General features: G+C 39.0%; 1 protein-coding gene across 1 annotated transcript in view; it reads left to right on the forward strand.

Annotated features, from left to right (window-relative positions):
- The window catches only part of Oatp26F (Organic anion transporting polypeptide 26F), a 96,913-nt gene that overhangs the window by 51,968 nt on the left and 26,612 nt on the right, over positions 1–18,333 (forward strand). The window contains exon 4 of the mRNA XM_074101991.1: positions 17,034–17,127. Coding sequence (XP_073958092.1) covers positions 17,034–17,127 — 94 coding nt within the window. The remainder of the gene's footprint in view (positions 1–17,033; positions 17,128–18,333) is intronic.

The following is an 18,333-nucleotide window of genomic DNA, read 5'->3' on the forward strand; positions in this document are numbered from 1 at the left end:
ATAATTTAACACGAAGAAGCGGATCTGTGACAGCAAGTGCGACGTTTGGAATAGTAACCTAACCAACGAAAAGTTGGAAAATCCCCGACTGTGTCACTTCAAAGTTCAATATCTTAAAAACGACCGAACCGATTTTGATAAAACATGTCTAAGAACCATCGCTAGAAAACCTGCTTTCAAATAAAAAAACCGCATTCAAATCGGTCCACCCGTTTAAGAGCACAGACAGACAGACAGACACACACACAGACAGACATAGCAGTCAAACTTATAACCCCTATTTTTGGGTCGGCGGTTAAAAACTTAAAAAATATATGTTTTTAAATTATAAGAAAACAAGTTGTAACGTTTTAATCGTTGTGAATGTAATGGCACATCACTAGGAAAGAGGCACAGCACTATTGCCGCCAATATGCTGCTGTCAATGCCAGACTTCCTTCTCTGTGTGATCTGTAATCTTTAAAAAGATTTTGTTACGATATAATTATTTATCGAAATTAAACAAATCAAATGTGATTAAACTTTTATTTTTCTTCGCGCTGCTTCACACAACATTAATAAGGCATGAACATACTTTCATGTTAGGGACTTTACTAACTACTTCTCCTTAAAGGTTGCGGTTATAAAACACGCGGTGTAACAAACCCATCCATCCATCCATCTTAGGCCTCTAGGTTGGCAACGCATCTGCAATACCCCTGGTGTTGCAGGTGTTTATGGGCGGTGGTGATCTCCTACCATCAGGAAATCCACTTGCTCGTTTTCCATCCAGTTGAATAAAAAAAAATTCGCGTTAAATTCATTTTGTGCATGAATTGTATTTATATTATTATTTATCAAAAAAAAAACTTATTCTTCAAATAGGCAGCAAAGGCCTCTGCTAAGAAGAATACGCCGCAAGAAACTTGGTAGCTTTGAGTACACATAGCTTTTTGTCCTACAAAAATAACTACACAATCAAATATTTACTTAAGAATCACTGTTAAGCTCGACCCTTTTTTCACGCAATCCACTCAACTCTAGCCATTACTGGCAACACTGAATTTAGAAAATTAACCCCATTTATGGAGCAAAGCATTTTAGCAAGATTGCGTTGGAGTGCGTCTCAAGTGTTGCCATAACTCAATTGCCGCTTTACCTGCAGGTTACCCAGGGGACTGGAAATGTGGCAGGGGACTGAGGAAGTGATCATGAGTTGGAATTAAATTTGTTTAAATAATTTTGGTGTTCTGCGCCAAAGCGGTGTTATGAGAAGGTTCAGTTCGTGTCTCTGTCACTTAATTTATGACGGTGGAGCAGAGAAGATGTTTAGTTTTGTAACTAAGGGACTTCATACATCCTTGATTTTTTAATGTAATTTGTTTCTTTAATAGAAATCGTAAGAATTACGTTTAAAAAAAACGAAAATAACACGTTGTCAACTTTACTGCCATAAGTGCCTTATGATCTCATTTTGTTCTTCACTCAAACTCGGTATTCATTCTTCTTTCAAATTCAAACGTACATCATCTCATCACGCTTCAATACACGCATACCACACCACATATTTTATTTGTAAAGATTTATTTTGTAAAAATGACTTTCTGCCAAGCTTCTTGCGGCCATTCTTGGCAATGATGGTCTTTCCGAAAGCGCTGGTAGTTTAAAAAACGTATAAAAGTTCTTTTTACGGCTTATTTGTAGAATAAACGAATGAATTTTAATTTACGTGGCTCGAAGAACAGATTACCGTTGGGAAAGGAAAGTCCTCGAGCGGCGACCACGAACCGGAAGACGAAGCGTTGGCAGCAGTGCCGGTTTTAGCAGTTCCAGCGCCCTGGGCGAGATTTCCTCGGCGCTCCAAACTTTTGGGAATTTTCTAGAAGGTCTAGGCTGAAGGCGCCCTTTTAAGTCCGACGCCCTGGGCGGTCTCCCCACCGCGCCTTACCCTAAAGCCAGTACTGGTTGGCAGGCCTCCTACCTACTAAGTGGAATGACGACGTCGCGAGAGCTGTAGTGTGGACAACCGGTGGATGCAAGTGGCGGGTTGTTGTTCATTTAGGCGTTCTAAAGGGGAGCCGTGGTGGCAGAGTGGTTTGACCTATGGCCTCTCAAGCAGAGGATCGTGGGTTCAAACCCCGGCTACCTCTGAGTTTTTCGAATTTCATGTGCGGAATTACATTTGAAATTTACCACGAGCTTTACGGTGAAGGAACATCGTGAGGAAACCTGCACAACAAACCTGCGAAGCTGTGAAGTTCGCAATCCGCACTAGGCCCGCGTGAGAACTACTGCCCAAGCCCTCTCATTCCGAGAGGAGGCCTGTGCCCTGCAGTGGGACGTATATAGGCTGGGATGATGATAATGAAGGGGTAGCGTATATTCACCAGTGGAAGTTTCCCCAAACTGATGACGGTGATGATGATGATGAATCTACCTCTGCGACGTCGGCTAGCTACAATATGTTTACGATAAATGTGTCTTGTTATTTTCAAACCAATAAACATTGTCCCTAAGAAAAAGTGTATAATTTTTAGAAAATTCCAACTCTATCTTGTAATAATGCGATTTAGACTCTACTTTCACTGCGAAAAGTTCATTTTCAATAATTGTAAACTCTTTCTACTCATAAAACAAAAAGGTTATAAAAGACAATTTTTGTGCGAATAGAAAAAGGACTCTGTGCGGATGCAAGAAGGTCGAGGTTTATTTAGGGTTGTTTAGCTACCAGTACCAGCTCTGCGCTTGACACTTTAAAGCTGTTGTCGAGCTTGTACTGATTACTGCGCGATCAGTGTAATAGAATCTTTATAATGGGGTAGGGTGCACTGGATAAACTATGAAAAAAAAATGTATTGCCGACGTACTTGTTTGAGTGGCTCATACAACTTTTCACACCGAGCATTAAGAAACATGAAAAAAAAAATCTAGATATTATTAAAGAACAAGCAGCATAGAAAATGGCATAGCTTTACAATTATCAATTTCAAAAAATGGCATTTGCAATAAAACACTTAGAAAAGCCTTGAACAGAAAAGTTGCACTTTGCTCCCTCTCGCCAGGTAGGAAAAGTTACTTTTCTGAAGGAGAGGTGTGAAAAATTATTTTCATCTTGGGCGTTAACACTTGAATCCCTCATTAAGCTCAGGATTCTACTTTAGAATCCCTGGCTACGCTCAGGATTCTATTGTAGAATCCTTCGCTACATTCCGGATTCAATGTACGCCCTCGCTGTAAATACACCATTTTGCTCCCTTGTGACACAAATAACTATTTTTATCTTAACCCATTTTTCCATACGGAAGTAGGAAACACGGTTTACTACGAACACTTACTCCATCCCAATAAGATTTCAAAACCCTTCAAATCAAATTCACCCAACACAATTACAATCAATGAAATTACACCCTATATTGCACCCAGTGTACCCTGTTTCACGCTCCGTCGGCCCCGAGTCCGTAGCAGGTACTTATACCTAGTATATACTCGGTACTTGGAAGTAATTATACTTGGTATTGAGCAGAGTATTAGGATGTTAACAATATTGCGAATTAAGGCAAGTAGCAATGAAATTAACGATGTTGAAGTGTACGAGTAATTCAGAGTTCAATGTTTGCGATTTTGGTAACACAGCAGAATGAAATATTAATCCTTACTAATGGGTCTATATTAATTCGCATAAAATTAATTGTCCTAATCGAAATTAGCGTACTTAATGTTATTTAGCATAATGTTAAAGGGGGAAACTTACAAGTTTTACTGAAAAATCTTATTGGTTTCTATTCTTGCGTTTTCTTCTTTTTTCGCGCCGAATCTGCACGTCAACAACTGTCAGTGTCAGTTTCCACTTCTCGCGTCTAGTGATGTGCCGTTGTACGAAACAGTCGACGCTTTCATAACAATAATTATTAATTCTCATAACATTAATTGGCATAACCAACTGAATACGCATAATGTAAATGCGCATAATGTGGATTGGCATAACGGTAAGTTGCCATAAATTTAAGTAGCATAAACATTAATTTCAAATGTTGTTCCGCACATGAATTTCGAAAAACTCAGAGGTGCGAGCCGGGGTTTGAACCCACGACCCTCTGTTTGAGAGGCGATAGGTCAAACCGCTAGGCCACCACGGCTTACATTTGAAATTTACCACGAGCTTTGCGGTGAAGGAAAACATCGTGAGGAAACCTGCACAAACCTGCGAAGCAATTCAATGGTGCGTGTGAAGTGGGAACTATAGCCCAAGCCCTCTTGTTCTGAGAGGAGGCCTGTGCCCAGCAGTGGGACGTATATAGGCTGGGATGAAACATTAATTTGCATTAGTATTAAACAGTACACTATAAAATGATTACTTTAATGAAAGTGAAAAATTATTGCTAAAAGTAAAATGGATTGTATAGAATAGTATAGATGAATTACCCAAAATGCTAAAGTTACTCTAGCTGTCTATTACTTCTACAATGCTACAGCTGATTCGATTCAGATGATATTTGGTACGGAGATAGTTCCAGATATTGTTCAAGACACTGCGAAGGACATAGGGTAGTTTATCCCGGAAAATTGCTTAGTTAGTAGAAAGCGGGCGTAGTTGCGAGAAAAAACTAGCCCTACCAACTAATGCGAAAGTTGGTATGTGCGTTTGTACACGTATGCTTGTTACTCCTTAAAGCTGGACCGATTTTCATGAAATTCGGTATGTAGATAGCTGGAGACTTGGAATAACATATAGGGTACTTTGTATCCCGAAATTCCCACGGATCCAAAATATCAACCGCTGAGACACAGTATAGCTAAAGCTTATATATGTGGCTGAGATTAGAGACATGAAATTTGACACGGGTGTTTCTGATGAAACCAACGTAATTTTTGGAAATTTCTAAGGAATTTCCACGGGACTTTTGCGAAGTTCTGAAGATTTAATTCAGCTGCTAGATCTAATGGTTTACGCGTGCGAAGCCACGGGGAAAAGCTAGTTGAATAATAAAACAGCTAAAGTTTGGAAAAGTTTTGACGCGAGATGTTTTTATCATAACTGAAATCAAATATTTAAGATAAGGTGATCCCTCTCTCTTTATTAATCTACCTTATCAATCAATCTAAAGACCGACTTCAGAAATCATGTCATAAGAAAATACAATTTGAAACAAGGTAAAAATTTTGCCTAATAGAAAATTCATAATCTCGTCTTAAAATATACGTCCCACTGCTGGCCACAGGCCTCCTGATATAACGAGAAGGCTTTATTTAAAGTTTTTTAAGGCCGTCGGATTTTTAAATCTTTCTTTGTTTATTCTAGTAATTTAGTGAGTACTGTGTAAAGTTCTAAGTGTTCTAGTGTTCTAGGAGCGCATCTGAGTCCAATCTGTCTCGTGGCAGGTGCAGCCAAGTTGGAATAAGTAGCCGCTTATAACGAGAGTGGATGTGGCTTAGAATTCTAATGAACCTACCAGATAATATTTTAAAAAAACCGGCCAAGAGCGTGTCGGACACGCCCAAAATAGGGTTCCGTAGCCATTTTGAAATAATTAAGTAATATTTTTCCGAGGATTTCGTATTTTATACGGAATCTTCCAAGTTTAGTTATATTTTATGCCTTAGGCTCATAAACTACTAATAATTCTCAAGCAAACTTAGCCGTTATAGTTTTCCTTGAAAGTTTGATATACTTACTACCATCCTGAATTTTTTAAAATTTTTCCACCCACTGGTTTAGATTTTAGAGGGGGGGGGGACGCTCGATTTTAATGAAAATTTGCACTTTAAAGTTGAATATTTCGCAAACACATCACTGAATCGAAAAGTCGTCTTAGCAAATCCCTAATGGTTTTAAAAGAACTATCTAACGATACCCCACACTATAAGGTTGGATGTGAAAAAAAAAACACCCCCACTTTATGTCTATGGGAGGTACCCTAAAAATTTTTTTTTTAATTTTTTATTGTACCATTTTGTCGGCATAGTTTACATATATATCCGTGCAAAATTACAGCTTTCTAGCATTGATAGTCCCTGAGCAAAGCCGCGGACGGACGGACAGACAGACATGGCGAAACTATAAGGGTTCCGTTTTTGCCATTTTGGCTCCGGAACCCTAAAAATGCAAACATTTTGTGAATGTGCGTGTATGCGTGTTCGTAACTCCTTCACGCTCTAAAGGCTGAACAGGTCTTGGTGGGATGATAATATAATGGTGGTGGTGGTGTATATGAAAAACTTATCCTACTATACCCCACACTATGGGTTACAACGAGAAAAAAATCAAAAAATGTTTTGATAAAGAGGTCTACCTATTTTGTGGGTGCTAATTGGAGGTTTTTGGGACAATGTTTTGTATGTTTTAGTGTCTAGTTTTTAAATGGGTCCCACTGAAAACCAGCAATTCTTAATGTATTTTAACCTGTGTATCGAATATCCATACTTATTTAATAAATAAATGTGAAAGTGTCTGTCTTTTCGTGTTTGTATGTTTTTTCGTCTTTCACATCGAAACCATTTGAAAAGGAGCGACGGATCGACGTGATTTTTGGCATAGAGATAGTTTATGGGCCAGAGAGCGACATAGGCTAGAAATTCCACGCGGACGAAGTCGCGGGCAGAAGCTAGTGTATAAACAAAGGTGTCTCCTTTTCTCTCTTTTCTTACCTTGTCTTCAATGCGTAATTCCCGGTTTATCTTTTATATTAATAAACAAACAGCTCATCTACAAATGTGCATAATTAAAACAACGACTTTGCCAACTCAATCCGACGCGACACGTTAATCAAACTTCCACGTGTTAATTACAAGACTTGGAATTAATTAAAAAGTTACCGCTGTCACGTGACGACCGCGGGATTAATGGCCTTTATTACTTTATTACCTGGGAGAAATACCAGCCAACTGAGAGTCGGATTTGTGCACCGAGGGTTTTGTTCTGTAGGTAGGAATCTATGAAGAACTGGCCAAGAGCGTGTCAGACCCGCCTAAGATAGGATACCGTAGCTTTAACGAAAAAAAAATAAGTATATTTATCCAAGGATTTCGTATTATGTACGGAATCTTCCAAGTTTAGGTAGGTATATTTTATACCTGAGGCTGCTATTTACTGATAAACTACAAATAATTCTCAAGCAAAGTTAGCCGTTATTAATTTTCCTTGTAAGTTTCATATAGGTAAGCCATTCAAAATTTTCAAACCAACAGTTCAGCTATTAGAGGAGGGGGGGGGGACGCTCTATTTTGAATTGTCTTGATAACCCAATGATTTTAAAAGACCTATCCAACGATACCCCACACTATGGGTGGGATAAGACAACTACGTCTATGGGAGGTATGACCTAAGCTAAAAAAATTGGTCTCAAATGATCTCAAATCAGTAATCTGCTACTGGTCTTGCTGATCTTCCTTTATAACCACTTGGTCATCGTACATTGAAAAAAAAAAGTTCCTCTCCTAAACAAAATGTATATATGCAGAATGGGACAACTTTAGATGGTCGCTCGTCTCCCAATTTGTGGTCGTATTGGTAGACCTTTCTCCCCTATTGGATTTGTTCTCGAGCGATGTGACCTGCCCATTACCTTTTCAACTTGCATATTCTTCGAGGTATATCGGCGACTTAAGTTCTCCGGCGAATTTCCGTTGCCCGGATAATATCGCACCCAAAAACTCTAAGCATTTTCTCCATAGCTCTTTGCACGGATAAAAACCACAAGAAAAAAAACGCTGTTATGAAGCCCTTAGCATAATAAAACTAAATTTCTTAAGTTTCATAACCCTTTATCAAAAACCTGCGCGCTTACGGTAAAAAGAAAAGTTCCTCAACCGGACAACAGGTGGCGCGCGTTTCAAACTTCAACCATATTCTAAACTTTCTGTAAGCGGTAATAATTAATTTTAGAGAAGTTAAGTTTTACGGCGGCTCCCGTTATTGGCTGAAGTTCTTAAATGGTTTTTAATAATAATTTATAGGCTCAAGTAGGTTTAAGCCGTCTAGTTTGTTTTTAACTATTTAATTAGAAAGCACTTTACGCCGTAAAAATTTACGGATGTAACAGAAATGGAAATAGCCGTAGTGGCCTAGTGGTTTGACCTATCGTCTCAAGCAGAGGATCGTGGGTTCAAACCCTGGCTCGCATATCTGAGTTTTTCGAAATTCATGTGCGAAATTAAATTACATTAGAAATTTATCACGAGCTTTACGGTGTAGGAAAACATGGTGAGGAAGCCTGCACAAACCTGCGAAGCAATTCAATGGTGGACTTAGACCAACAGATGTTAGACTCTATGAAGTGAACCGCTTCACCAGCACCAATATCTGATACAACAAGCGTGCATAAGTATCTGATACGACTCTATTTCTAAGGCCGGAAGGACGTGTCAGATATTTTTGTACACTCCGCTGTGGCAGATTTGCAGGTGGTAGGACCTTGTGCAAGGTCCGCCCAGATTGCTACCACCATCTTGCTCGCTAATCCTGCCGTGAAGCAGCAGTGCTTGCACTGTTGTGTTTCGGCGTGGAGAGTAAGACAGCCGGTGAAATTACTGGCACTTGAGTGAGGTATCCCATCTTAGACCTCTAGGTTGGCAACGCATCTGCAATACCCCTGATGTTGCAGATGTTTATGGGCAGTGGTGATCTCTTACCATCAAGAGACCCACTTGCTCGTTTGCCATCCAGTCGAATAAAAAAAAAGATATTAATGCTGGTGGTACTTGTGTAAATTGTGTTATTTAAGTTTCAACAATGCCTTGTTTAAACGTTATCAATGCAGTTGTAAAACGTAAGGTGTATTTAAACAAATCTTATTATCTTTTACAACGTGTAGGAAATTACCTTGTTTGCTAGATTAGTCGTCTGGGAATGCTATTTGTACATAACATACGAGGACAAAGTAGATGCTTGAATTTTAAATTTTGTATGAGGTTTTAATGCTGAAGTCCTTCTTATATAAGGTAAATGACCTAGTGTTTAACGTGCTATGCCCGATAGATGGCACCCTGCTGGTCACCGCTATTGTTATGTCATAAAATTGAAGATAGCAATTAAACAACTATCTGTCTACATACTTTAGGCACTTGTCTCACCGCCAGCGAGGAAACGATTGGCTATCGACTATTTTCTCGCTCAAGAAACGAACAAAAGATATAAGATCCTGTGTGAGTAAAAGAGACATATATATTAATAGTTGATCGCTGGCTGTTCACACTGTCGGCGAGAACTCGCTCTTACATCTTTTGTCGCAGCGACAAGAGCTATAAAACTCGCTCAGCTATAGATACTCGCTCAGCGATGTCAGCTTGGCGGCCGCCCCGCACGAGCGAGTCGAGTGGAGCGAGTAATCGCCCGTCGCACGCGAACACTCGCTTACTGCCGAGCGACAAAACTACACTCGCTTCTCGCTGCTCGCCCACTCGTTTCTAGTTACTCGCTCTGCCCGCTTCTCGCTCATCGTCGGCGGTGGGACAAGTGCCTTATGTAGGTACTCGTATTTGATTTCTTAAAGTGGTTAAAAATTTAAATCAGGAAAAGATATCATCATCATCATCAGCTGGAAGACTTCCATCGTTGAACAAAGGCCTCCCTCTTAGAATGCTACACGACCACTCGCCACTAGCATCTACGGGTTGCCTACAACTCTCACGATAGTTAGCTACTAGGCCCTTGTGGTTTGACATTAGGCCTCTCAAGTCGTAGGTCGTTAACTAGGTTAAGTCGTTCGTGGGTTCGAGCCCGGCCTTGAAATCTTTTAGGTGCGAAATTACATTAAAAAAATACCATGAGCTTTACGATGAAGGAAAGCACACATACCTGTAAAAAAACAATGGTGTGTGTGTCAAGTTCCCAATCCTCACTGGGCCCGCATGGGAACTACAGCCCAAGCCCAAGCACTCTCATTCTAAGAGTAAGCCTGTGCCCTGCAATGGGAACATAGGCTGAAATGATTATTTAATATTTATATTAATTATGGCAAGACACGTACAGGAAAAGTAATTTCCTTAATTCCATCTCTCAAGTGCGGGGGGGATGCTTGCACCGCGTTTAATAAACCTATGATTTGTGGTGGAGTTCACCAGACGGGTCCACACTAACCGCACTGCGGAACGCTCCACCAACTATATTAACTACCAGTATCTATTAGATAAAAAAGGCCGTGGTGGCCTAGTGGTTTGACCTATCGCCTCTCAGACAGAGGGTCGTGGGTTCAAACCCCGGCTCGCACCTCTGAGTTTTTCGAAATTCATGTGCGGAATTACATTCGAAATTTACCACGAGCTTTGCGGTGAAGGAAAACATCGCGAGGAAACCTGCACAAGCCTGCGAAGCAATTCAATGGTGCGTGTGAAGTTCCCGATCCGCACTGGGCCCGCGTGGGAACTATAGCCCAAGCCCTCTTGTTCTGAGAGGAGGCCTGTGCCCAGCAGTGGGACGTATATAGGCTGGGATGATGATCTATTAGATATTTTGGACGTATTTACTCATCTTCAGTTTATTCTTTTCATTTTCATGATAGTTGACTCAGTCTCAGTCCGTTGGCACGAACTGGACTTTTGTATAATACTGAATGCAGCAGAAATTGCACGACCGAAAATACACAGCTCACGAGTCAAAAAATTACAACTTTGTGCCCAATTTGAAAAAAAAGTATATTTTTTATCGAGGGACTAAAATAAGCCAATATATACCTGAGGTGCTTAGCCACCCGAGCTTTAGCAAGGGTATCTATTTATCCAAGGGTTTATATTGACTTGTAGTCTCGATTGCGAGAAAAAATAGTCATTTCTGTGAAAGAATTAATGCGTTTCTTATTCCTCCAGTCCATTAAACTTTCATAGGTTTTTAAATAAATCTTTCTAGATTTCGGCGGCAAGAGATTATCAATTATGTCTTTTGCTCTTTGCTCAACATCATAATTTTCACTATCACTTGACGACATTGTGAGAATAATCAATTTATTTTAATTGTTTATGATTGACGCTCTGCAAAACAAAGTTTTCGCGGTAAGTATTTTTTTCCAACCAGACACAGATATAACAAAATCGCATCGGCGAAATGGTCAATACACAAACTGGAATAAATAGAATGGCGCAACCTTCTATGTGGAAAAAGCATAGAAACTAAGACCACGTAGACAAAGAACGTAACATTTTCGTCATGAAAATGGTCCACACACAATCTTATTTTATGCCAAAAACTAAGCAAGTACCTACTGGCTGTTCCGAGTTTATCTAAGTCACTCGAAGTAAATTAAAAAAAACTTTTACTTCCTAGGGACTAAAGTACTCACTTTACTCCCGCCTCGTTAGGCTATATTGACCTTTTTTTTGCGATGTGAAAATGCTTTATGCATACTTCCGTGGAAAGTTATGTGGGACTCTCAGAACTTAGCATACCCACTAAAAACACATCGGCATTCTCCACTCTGCCGTTATGGGAGCGCCATGAGATCGCGGACATTCAACCATGACGGGACCTACATTTAGACCATGAGAAGTGAAAAACATATTAAACCACCAGCAGGGCTACTACGAAACTCGAAACTCGGTGCGTATCGTACCGTCCCTCTCGCTCTCGTATTAAGTAGTTAAGTGTCAGAGGGACCGCACGAAACGAACTTCGATTTCGAGTTTCGTAGTAGCCCTGCACTTCACTCGTAATATTTACGCGTTTCGCAACGCCTGTTGTAGGTAGGTAACTATCGCAAAATAAAATAAAAATGTGCGCTCAGTGTGCCCCCGGCTTAATGATCCCGCATAATTATATTGCTTGTGATTTATTCGCTTTTATATTAAGCTTTGAAAAATGCAATGAACGCAGTTAGTTGGTGCTTTGGGGAATTTATACTTTCAATTTAATAGAGTTTACGAAGATTTAGAATGGGGTAAATACGATAACAGGTTATTGCGCATTTTTGTATTCCAACCAGAAGCCGTGGACTAATGCGCGGGTGCTCGTATTCTCCATCTCTTTCTACCTTCATTTTTAACATTTTGCATCGTGTTCGTAATAGGGTGAATATTCGGGCGTTAGTACCGCCGTCGTTGTTCACAACACTTTTTTTATCAGATTTCTTAAGCAAAAAGGTACAACAAACATCAACATCCGACACATATTGATGAACACATGTTGATATTTATTGTACCTATTTCTTGAAATCTGATAAAAAAGTGCTGAGAACAATGACGGCGGTACAAACGCCCGAATATTCACCCAATAAGCCTAAAAAAATTAAATGAAAAGTTAATAGTTTGGGGATTTCCTTTTTTAATTTAATAGAAATTGCATAATTTTTGCAACGAAGGTTGAGGCTAAAGTGGGGTAAAGACGATAAAAAGTTATTGCGCATCTTATACTCCATCTGTTCAATCATGATCCACTGTTGACACTTTGCGTCACGTTCTCAAGTTAGAAAAGTTGAACCCTCGATATTGTAATTCAAAGTTTGATACATCAAAAATGGCTGAGCTCTACTGAAACATAGCTAAGAGCCACCATGAGGAAAATCGCTTTCGCTTAAAATAACCGCATCGAACTCGGTCCATCCGTTTAAGAGCTACGATGCCACAGACGGACAGACAGATTTTAAAACGTTAAAGTATATCATCTCAATGGGCCAGTACAGACGGATTGCATTCCAACTCCAACGTAACCGCAACTGCCGACTGCCCATAGATTTTTCGTTGCAGTCGGCACAACTGCACTCTGACTGCAATTGAAATGTATGGGCAGTGGACAGTTGGCAGTTACTTTGCTGCTGGAATGTAATCCGACTGCACTGGCCCATAGAGAATCCTGAAATTAGAACCAAGCCGTAGCAAGGGAGATGAAACTAAATTTACCTGCTCATTAATAATAGACCCCATACTGTTGTATCTAATTATCTCCATGCATTCTAAAACATCGAGACGAAACCCTTGCCACAATAATGTAACACTTCATACGAATCTGAGTCCGATAAAGAATGATTTAGTTCCAACAAATGTTTGGCAAAATTCGACTTATCAGGAGTCTCAAAATTATCATTCATCATTGAGCATCCTGATAAGTCGAATTTTGCCAAACATTTGTTGGAACTAAACCATAGAGAATCGTTGTCTTGTCTCTCAGAGAAAACTACACCTAAGATACTGTACCTACCATTTTCCCAGTAGTAACGTAATCTACTATATTACGATACGTTTCATAACACGTATCAGAGCAAAAATTATTTTGTTAGCTCTAAATTCGATTCACTGTACTGCTACACACGGTCATTTAACTTGGAACGCTAAAACTAGTTCCGCTCTGTTTCCTATGGAATACAGTACAGTTCGAGACCTCTCTTCCAAAAAAGATGTATTCAAACTCTTATTGTGATTCACATTACATAAGGCTCGTCACGTAAGCTAGAAAAACATTGACGGCGCGGCGCGGAGGCGGTACCGGCTGTAATATTCGAGCTAACATGAAAGAGGCCACACAGAATACCGCGCGGGAAATAAGCGTGGCGCGGTATTCTGTGTGGCCTCTTTCATGTTAGCTCGAATATTACAACCGGTACCGCCTCCACCCTGTCCCGCTCCGCCTCCGCCATCAGTGTTTTTAGCTTTAAGTGTGTCAAGCAATCGGACGTTTACATTACACTATACTTGCCAAATTACAGGTCCAAATTAAATTATCAAATCTCATGCAAGACAAAATGAATGCCCCTCTCATTGACTCAAAGGTTGACTAATTCTTTAAAGGGATAAATTTAACTTTTGTACATGTACTTATCTTAATGCTTGGTTATTAGTATTTACTTCTTTATTTTAATCATCATCATCATCATCATCATCCCAGCCTATATACGTCCCACTGCTGGGCACAGGCCTCCTCTCAGAACAAGAGGGCTTGGGCCATAGTTCCCACGCGGGCCCAGTGCGGATTGGGAACTTCACACACACCATTGAATTGCTTCGCAATACAAGCCGTGGTGGCATAGTGGTTTGACCTATCGCCTCTCAAGCTGAGGGTCGTGGGTTCAAACCCCGGCTCGCACCTCTGAGTTTTTCGAAATTCATGTGCGGAATTACATTTGAAATTTACCACGAGCTTTGCGGTGAAGGAAAACATCGCGAGGAAACCTGCACAAACCTGTTATTTTAATAATCAGATAAAAAAGTTTTTAACCCTATGTATGTACATAAAACTATTCTAAATTTAAAATAAATACATATAATAAAAACAAAAAACCTAAAACTGAAAATACTTCAACTATCCCCTTAGGCAAGGTTCCGAAGATGCTGGTAGTATTCTCTTTGAATAGTTATACTAGGTTTGAATAGGTATTTAACGAAATTTAAACAAACTTCAGCTGCCAGATTTGGTATATTCAAGGTTTTTATACATTTTACTTGTAAAACAAACAAACAAACAAACACGACTAGTGTATTTCAACACAGAAATGTAAATGTTTAGATAGTTTAATCATTAATGGGGGAATTTCAGTATTTAAGACACCAATTGACGTTGTTTTGTTTACATTTAGTTAAATACCTATCCAAACCAAGTATAGGTAATCTAACTCTTTGTCCGAGGAAGGTATTCGGTCCATTTTTCGGTTCATTCTTTATTTTTGTGCAATAAATAATGTACATTACCATACATTACTGTAATCTAAAATAACCCCACACTGCGTATATTTTGCTTAGGAGCAGAACTCTGTTAAATTGAAAATACAAACTGAAATATAGATGCACACCAACAGTGGTGTAGCGGTATAGCACGCGGTACGGAATACCGAGGACCTGGGTTCGATTCCCAGTGTTGGTCTTATTTTTCTGGTTTTTCTGTGCATCTATATTTCAGTTTGTATTTTCAATTTAGGTTTTACGGGATGACCGTAAAAGTAAAAAATTGGAATTGAAATAAAAATACAAAAAGATTCCAAAAAACCAATCTTAAGAACTCTGTTATTTCATAGATACCTACACAAATTTGAGTGGAACCCTCTGTGCGCGAATCCGACAAGCACTTGGCCGTGTTTTTTTAATTTAAAATTTATGATTGTTCTAGAAACAATAGTTTTTTCTCACACGCAACGTAACCTCTATTAACATGCATGAAATTAAAAAGAAATTACAAAACGAATCAATTAGCTCAAGTCATTAATATTTATCAGTTTCACGCCCGAGATGCGATTCAATGCGTACAGTCCGCTGCACTGGGAAATATTAATAAGTATTCAACCCACGACAGACAGAAATTACCGATCTTATTACGAATGATATTTCACTGAAAACCATTATTATTCTTAAACACGCATTTTCGAAGAGATAGGACCAAGCTAGATAAGTAGTTTGTTCGCTCCCAAAAGCCCCCACATAGCAAATTTCGTCGAAATAGAGTCGTTTCCGAGATCCGCGATATAAATAAATAATTGCTAGTCATTCACGATGACGCGTGCCGTGGTTCTTATTACAATGTCATTAATGTCTAATTTTGACAAAATCACCCGTCTTCGTGGATGGCACTGGGTATACAAGAACTTGCGAGTTGCGTTACATTGCGGACTACTCGGGGACAATAAATTCAGTTGATCAAACAAATACTGCAATGTAGTAAAACTTGCATGCAAGTTCCCGAAGTAGGGCTTTATGCTAACGATTCAAAAGTCTTTCAATTCGAAGTTAAGAGCAATATGAAGGGTCCACGGTAAGAACGTGTCTAGTCACCTAAGCAACTTTTTGAGTTATAGCGGTTTGAAAGTTAATCATCACGAACAATTACTATGGTTACCCATTTATTTAAAAGATAAAAAAATATATTTTATATTGTTTTCAGATTATTTAATTCAATGCTAAGTTATAGTACTTTGTGAGCTCTATATTCTTTCCGTGGACCCTTCATATCTCAATGTGTCTAAATATATTATGCCCGTATGAGCATTTTCGACGACGCTGGTTTCGGTACAAACCCTTCTTTTGATATTCCCTCGACAGCCCTCGTTTATTCTTTTCCGAGGACAACATAACGTCCGAGAACATATCTACGGACCCCTAAGTTACCATATTCTTCGTGGCAAATATGCATAATTTGCATAAATTTTATTAATTATTTTCACGCAAGCTGTGATCATGTACACAGGTATGAAATTAATGGCCTGTAACATTTTGATAAGTACTACCTTTTTTTGGGGATCCGTAAGAATTCTTTTAGGACCACATCGTAAACTTTTTACCTGTCTGTCTGTCTATCTTGACCTTTTTCAATTAACTTTAATTACTCGTGATAAAATTGACACAAAGTCCGTACAAATAAAATAACTTCTATTTTCTACAACCGTGAAAATCTGAACTTAGTTTAGGTCAGGTAGTCTCGTCACTTTCGTGATAACATAAGAAAAGATAAATGTCAAAATCCCGCTGTCATTCCACGACATGTTGTAGCTGTGTGTATTCATTCACTTGAACTCTCATGGCACAAGCAACCTAAGTATACGAACAGGTATTTTATTCACTTCGGGAAAAGCACACTTAAAGCAAGCGGGGTAATCTCCCGGCTGGTGTCACTGTCCCTGGGGAAATTATAAGGACGTTAACGCACTATAAATATTCCGGGACGGGATAGCCCGGGCTGGGGACGGCAAGCGGAAGGTTGTTATTATTGCCCTATATTACGATGTAAACAGTTTCACGTGTGAAAATATAAGTGAAGGTATTCGTTCATTCCGCAACTAACGTTTGGCAACCTGATTCATTTCGCAACTCCGATGCGTACGATACCGACAAGTGGACGTTTACCTTTATCCGGCCTCGTCTACGACTCGGCCGTCTACCCCGAACTCGTCCATCAATCCCTTACTTCATGGCCTCTGCAGTAATGTACTATTACAGAAAGAGAAGTTAGAAAAAAAACGTGTAATATACATTACATACATTTCCGATTAACTGCAGGCGCATCTTATTACCCGGCTATCGCATGACCAATTGTGCTATTCACTTTACGAAATCTGATATTATACAGCTAATATACAGCCTTTATAAACTTAACCAAACAGCCTAAGCGCCGAATCCGATGTCATTGTAAATTGAACTTTATGTTTGTGCAGGTATGGTGGTGAATGGCTTCGTGAATGTGGTGATTACGACTATTGAGAAACGGTTCGGGCTGCGCTCCATGCAGACGGGGGTCATTGCAGGAGGGTGAGATTATTTATCTGTTTATTTTTGTGGTGTATCGACTATATAGCACTAGTTTTTATGTTTGATGTATTGCTTCAAAACATATGGAAACGTGGGCTATGCCTAACGATCCGCATCTTTTACTGACATGGTTAAGGGGTTTGGTAAAATATTTTGCAAATTTAATGCAATTATTTTTGCTGACTGTAATTTTTATTGAATGTATTTTCATTGAACCTATAGGTGTGTACCAAATTTGAAGTAAACCCGATTAGAAGTGGGTGAAAGTCAATTTGCTTGATGTGACAGATAAAAAATAAACAAACATAAAAATCAATGAGGGCTATCGGGTATGAATTCGCCACTAGAGGCGCAAGTGTAGCGTGAGGTCTCCGAAATGGCAAATCTCATAGGTTTTGGGTGAGCTACGCGGGTTTATTTATAATTAGAATAGTTTTGTGAATATTTTGCAATATCTGAAATTAATTATGGCAAATATGCGTTCCGGGGCAATGAATGTCTGTGTTTTGAGACAGTTTTGTCTTTCGGAAACCTCTGTCCTCCCTTTTTCCCGAACAAAACGGGGACTATGCAACACTGTGGCATGCTCGATATTTTTATGGTACGGTTTTAAGCTGTATTAAATATGATTTTAATCTAAACTTTGTTTTCACACCTGTAAAAACAGACTTTGACTGAAAGCCATACTTAAAAAACCTCACGCAACAGTGCGCCATCTAGTGAGACAAAAAACGATAGCCCTCATTGGGACTGTCTAAAAAAATACCAATGGTTTTTATTATTTTTTTTACAGAAAAGTTCATTATAAGAAACCGATTTCGGTATTTTTCCATATAGGTAACAATTTTTTTATAAATTAATCATTGAACCATTATATTTTAGTTGATGACTTGAAGACGTCAGAATTTAATCTAAGTATCTCTTTTTAATCTAGCAATCTTTTATCAATAGCATAACAAAGAATAATTATTTTTATTCTTTCCTATAGATCTTATCTTATCTTATATTTAAGGGTCCTTGCGGATACACTTCGACCCTATAGATACTTTCTTTTTTTTAGCAATAGAAAAAAGGGTAAACCTTAGGGATAAACAATCTTGACGAGTTTTTTTATTGAAAAACGTTTAAAAAAAAACAATATCTATTACTTATGATACGAAAAGCATTTAAATGATCATATGTCCTTGCTAATTGTCACATATTTGA

Source organism: Choristoneura fumiferana, chromosome 18, assembly GCF_025370935.1.
Source record: "Choristoneura fumiferana chromosome 18, NRCan_CFum_1, whole genome shotgun sequence".
In the NCBI taxonomy this organism is placed as follows: domain Eukaryota; kingdom Metazoa; phylum Arthropoda; class Insecta; order Lepidoptera; family Tortricidae; genus Choristoneura; species Choristoneura fumiferana.